Source organism: Palaemon carinicauda, chromosome 10 (genome assembly GCF_036898095.1).
Source record: "Palaemon carinicauda isolate YSFRI2023 chromosome 10, ASM3689809v2, whole genome shotgun sequence".
NCBI classification, from domain to species: domain Eukaryota; kingdom Metazoa; phylum Arthropoda; class Malacostraca; order Decapoda; family Palaemonidae; genus Palaemon; species Palaemon carinicauda.
This window is the reverse complement of record NC_090734.1, coordinates 18,735,902-18,740,901: the sequence shown is the minus strand read 5'-3', so window position 1 is coordinate 18,740,901 and position 5,000 is coordinate 18,735,902. Positions and strand designations below refer to the sequence as shown.

The 5,000-nt window shown below is 45.6% G+C and overlaps 1 protein-coding gene across 1 annotated transcript in view; it reads right to left on the bottom strand.

Annotated features, from left to right (window-relative positions):
• Window positions 1-812: 812 nt before the first annotated feature.
• The window catches only part of LOC137647869 (mucin-5AC-like), an 8,334-nt gene continuing 4,146 nt past the window's right edge, over window positions 813-5,000 (bottom strand). Inside the window, 1 exon segment of the mRNA XM_068380823.1 lies at window positions 813-3,785. Within this exon segment, the coding sequence (XP_068236924.1) occupies window positions 813-3,785 (2,973 nt within the window).

The window sequence follows — 5,000 nt, the reverse complement described above, 5'->3', positions numbered from 1 at the left end:
GAAAAAATATAAGAGACATATTTACAAGAATATTCAGCTAACGAAACAGTTGAAAGTATATCCAGCTAGACTAATACTTGTAGCAAAGGACTTTTAATGAATCTATTTAATTAAAATCTTTTACCAGAAGCTGCTGCATTGACGATAAAAGCCAGTTTTGCAATAGTTATGACTGCATTTTATGCTGTGGTTATGACAGTTGGTGTTGAAAAACTCGTAGTAACTTATGTTAGAGTGGTTGTGGATACAGGCGTTGTAGTTGTTATAACTGCAGGAGATAAGATGGTTTTAACAGCTGGTTTTAACAACAAAAGTTAAAGTGGTTGAACAAGACCTAAAAAGGTCACTGCAGCAGGAGGCAAACTTCCTGTAACTGCAGTAGTTGGAAATGTCTGTACAGTAGTAGAAGTGGTTGAAACCACAGAAATAAAAAAAAAAAACTAGTAACACCAGACATTGCAGTAATTGCAACTGGTAACGATAAAACTGTTACAATGGTAAACAATGTAGTTGTTGTAAGAGAATTAATTGATGAGTTTTCAACCAGGCATTATGAGGAATGTAGTTAGATAAGTTGAAGTTATTACAGTAAGTAATGTAGAAGTTGTGATAATACGAGTTAAGAAGGTGGTACTAGCAGGTGTAGGAGTTGTGACTGCAGGAAAAGTAGTTGTCATGAACGTTATTGCAAAATATGTTGTTTCATCAAATGATGAAGTGATAGTAACAACAGGAGTTGAAAAGGTCATAGCATCAGCTGTCATATTGGATAAAACTGTAGGAGTACCAGAGATTGTTATGATGGAGATTCTTCAGGTTTCAAATGATGGAGTTGAGGAGGGGTTTTCAACGGGTATGGCCATAATTGTAACGTAAGGCATAGGGGAAGTTCTTACAGTAGATTCTGTAGTGGTTGTAATAGCAAGAGATGAAGCGGTTGTTTTAGCAGAAGTTGTAGTTGTGGTGGGTGCGGGAGTTGAAGATGTTGTTTCAGCAGGAATCGTAGTTGTTGTGGGTGCGGGAGTTGAAGAGGTTGTTTCAGCGGGAGTTGTGCTTGGTGGCGCGGTAGTTGAAGAGGTTGATGCAGCAGAACTCGTGGTTGTCGTGGCTGCGTGAGTGGAAGAGGTTGTTTAAGCAGAAGTCGTGGTTGTCGTGGCTGCAGGAGTTGAAGAGGTTGTTTTAGCAGGAGTCGTAGTTGTCGTGGCTGCGGGAGTTGAAGAGGTTGTTTTAGCAGGAGTCGTAGTTGTCGTGGCTGCGGGAGTTGAAGAGGTTGTTTCAGCAGGAGTCGTGGTTGTCGTGGCTGCGGGAGTTGAAGAGGTTGTTTCAGCAGGAGTCGTGGTTGTCGTGGCTGCAGGAGTGGAAGAGGTTGTTTCAGCAGGAGTCGTGGTTGTCGTGGCTGCTGGAGTTGAAGAGGTTGTTTCAGCAGGAGTCGTGGTTGTCGTGGCTGCTGGAGTTGAAGAGGTTGTTTCAGCAGGAGTCGTGGTTGTCGTGGCTGCGGGAGTGGAAGAGGTTGTTTCAGCAGGAGTCGTGGTTGTCGTGGCTGCTGGAGTTGAAGAGGTTGTTTCAGCAGGAGTCGTGGTTGTCGTGGCTGCTGGAGTTGAAGATGTTGTTTCAGCAGGAGTCGTGGTTGTCGTGGCTGCGGGAGTTGAAGAGGTTGTTTCAGCAGGAGTCGTGGTTGTCGTGGCTGCTGGAGTTGAAGAGGTTGTTTCAGCAGAAGTCGTGGTTGTCGTGGCTGCGGAAGTGGAAGAGGTTGTTTCAGCAGAAGTCGTGGTTGTCGTGGCTGCGGCAGTTGAAGAGGTTTTTTCAGCAGAAGTCGTGGTTGTCGTGGCTGCGGGAGTGGAAGAGGTTGTTTCAGCAGAAGTTGTGGTTGTCGTGGCTGCGGGAGTTGAAGAGGTTGTTTCAGCAGAAGTTGTAGTTGTCGTGGCTGCGGAAGTGGAAGAGGTTGTTTCAGCAAAGGTCGTGGTTGTCGTGGCTGCGGTAGTTGAAGAGGTTTTTTCAGCAGAAGTCGTGGTTGTCGTGGCTGCAGGAGTGGAAGAGGTTGTTTCAGCAGAAGTTGTGGTTGTCGTGGCTGCGGGAGTTGAAGAGGTTGTTTCAGCAGAAGTTGTAGTTGTCGTGGCTGCGGGAGTTGAAGAGGTTGTTTCAGCAGATGTCGTGGTTGTCGTGGCTGCGGGAGTTGAAGAGGTTGTTTCAGCAGAAGTCGTGGTTGTCGTGGCTGCGGGAGTGGAAGAGGTTGTTTCAGCAGAAGTCGTGGTTGTCGTGGCTGCGGGAGTTGAAGAGGTTGTTTCAGCAGAAGTCGTGGTTGTCGTGGCTGCGGGAGTGGAAGAGGTTGTTTCAGCAGAAGTCGTGGTTGTCGTGGCTGCGGGAGTGGAAGAGGTTGTTTCAGCAAAAGTCGTGGTTGTCGTGGCTGCAGTAGTTGAAGAGGTTGTTTCAGCAGAAGTCGTGGTTGTTGTGGCTGCGGGAGTGGAAGAGGTTGTTTCAGCAGAAATCTTGGTTGTCGTGGCTGCGGGAGTGGAAGAGGTTGTCTCAGCAGAAGTCGTGGTTGTCGTGGCTGCGGGAGTGGAAGAGGTTGTTTCAGCAGAAGTCGTGGTTGTCGTGGCTGGGGGAGTTGAAGAGGTTGTTTCAGCAGGAGTCGTGGTTGTCGTGGCTGCGGGAGTTGAAGATGTTGTTTCAGCAGTAGTCGTGGATGTCGTGGCTGCGGGAGTGGAAGAGGTTGTTTCAGCAGAAGTCGTGGTTGTCGTGGCTATGGGAGTTGAAGAGGTTGTTTCAGCAGGAGTCGTGGTTGTCGTGGGTGCGGGAGTTGAAGAGGTTGTTTCAGCAGGAGTCGTGGTTGTCGTGGCTGCAGGAGTTGAAGAGGTTGTTTCAGCAGAAGTCGTGGTTGTCGTGGCTGCGGGAGTGGAAGAGGTTGTTTCAGCAGGAGTCGTGGTTGTCGTGGCTGCGGGAGTTGAAGAGGTTGTTTCAGCAGAAGTCGTGGTTGTCGTGGCTGCGGGAGTTGTAGAGGTTGTCTCAGCAGAAGTCGTGGTGGTCGTGGGTGCGGGAGTTGAAGAGGTTGTTTCAGCAGAAGTCGTGGTGGTCGTGGCTGCGGGAGTTGAAGAGGTTGTTTCAGCAGAAGTCGTGGTTGTCGTGGCTGCGGGAGTTGTAGAGGTTGTTTCAGCAGAAGTCGTGGTTGTCGTGGCTGCGGGAGTTGAAGAGGTTGTTTTAGCCGGAGTCGTGGTTGTCGTGGCTGCGGGAGTTGAAGAGGTTGTTTCAGCAGAAGTTGTGGTTGTCTTGGCTGCGGGAGTTGTAGAGGTTGTTTCAGCAGAAGTCGTGGTGGTCGTGGCTGCGGGAGTTGAAAAGGTTGTTTCAGTAGAGGTCGTAGTTGTTGTGGCTGCAGGAGTGGAAGAGGTTGTTTCAGTAGAAGTCGTAGTTGTCGTGGCTGCGGGAGTTGAAGAAGTTGTTTCAGCAGAAGTCGTGATTGTCGTGGCTGCAGGAGTTGAAGAGGTTGTTTCAGCAGGAGTCGTGGTTGTTACGGGTGCCAGAGTTGAAGAGGTTGTTTCAGCAGGAGTCGTGGTTGTCTTGGCTGCGGGAGTTGAAGAGGTTGTTTCAGCAGATATCGTGGTTGTCGTGGCTGCGGGAGTGGAAGAGGTTGTTTCAGCAGGAGTCGTAGTTGTCTTGGCTGCGGGAGTTGAAGAGGTTGTTTCAGCAGATGTCGTGGTTGTCGTGGCTGCGGGAGTTGAAGAGGTTGTTTTAGCAGGAGTCGTGGTTATCGTTGGTGCAGGAGTTGAATAATAAAAAATTGTAATAGTAGCCTATGTATCGTAGAAGTGTTATCAATAGTTGTTGATACTACTTGAATAGCAGGTGTTGTATTAGTTTTAAAAGCAAGTTTTAAAGATGTTGGTACAGTAAGTGTTGTGATAGATTTAATGGTTGTAACAGTATATTTTCAAGATGTTGTAACAACACCAGATGTTGTAGTGAATGTAATCGCTTTAGTGACTGGATCCTAAGGAGTTATAGCATTTGTCAAAGCAGACTTTATTGTGTAAACAACATTTTTTTAGAGGTTGTAGCAGCAGATGTAGTAAATCCAGTGGGAGTTGGTGTTGTGGTTATAGTAATAAGTGTTTTAATGGCTGTTGCATTAGCACTGATGTGCAACGATTAACGGAGTTACAGTTGTTATAAAAACGGTGCAGTAGTATTTGCGAAAGCAGGCGATGAACTGTTATAGTAGTTTTGTTATTGATTTGATATGTTCTGTGGGTGTTATATCAGCAGGGGCTATACTACTACTACTACTACTACTACTACTACTACTACTACTACTCTAATACTACTACTACTACTACTACTACTACTACTCTAATACTACTACTACTACTAGTAAGCTACAATCCTAATAAGAAAAGCAGGATGTTATAAGCCCAAGGGTTCCAACAGGGAAAATATCCCAGTGAGGAAAGGAAATAAATAAATAACCCACAAGAGAAGTACTGAACAATTAATATGAAATATTTTAAGAACAGTAACAACATTAAAATAGATTTTTCCTATATAATGTGTAAAAACTTAGAAAAAAACCAAGTGAAAGAGAAATAAGATAGAATATTGTGCCCGAGTGTACCCTCAAGCAAGAGAACTCTGCCCCCAAGAAAGTGGAGGACCGTACAGAGGCTTTTGGAATGTCCTTCTCCTAGAAGAGCTGTTTACATTATTACAGTGGTTGTAAAAAGTGTGTGTCTCTGGGGCGGGGGGGGGGGGGGGGGTTGATGTTGATGTGGTTATAGCAATAGAGTATGTAGTAGCAGTTACTATAATACTTGCTCTACCAACAGATGATGAGCTGGCTACAATAGCAGGTTTTATTTCAGCTGTACTAGAAGTGACTTGTAATCTTCGGTTCCTTAACAATCAAATTAAATTCTAAAACTGTCCTTGTTAGATTTCAGTCAGGGATTTTCCATCTTTCTTTCATTAACTATTAAGAAAAAGAAAAGAAGACATTTTCTTTCTAGTTTTAA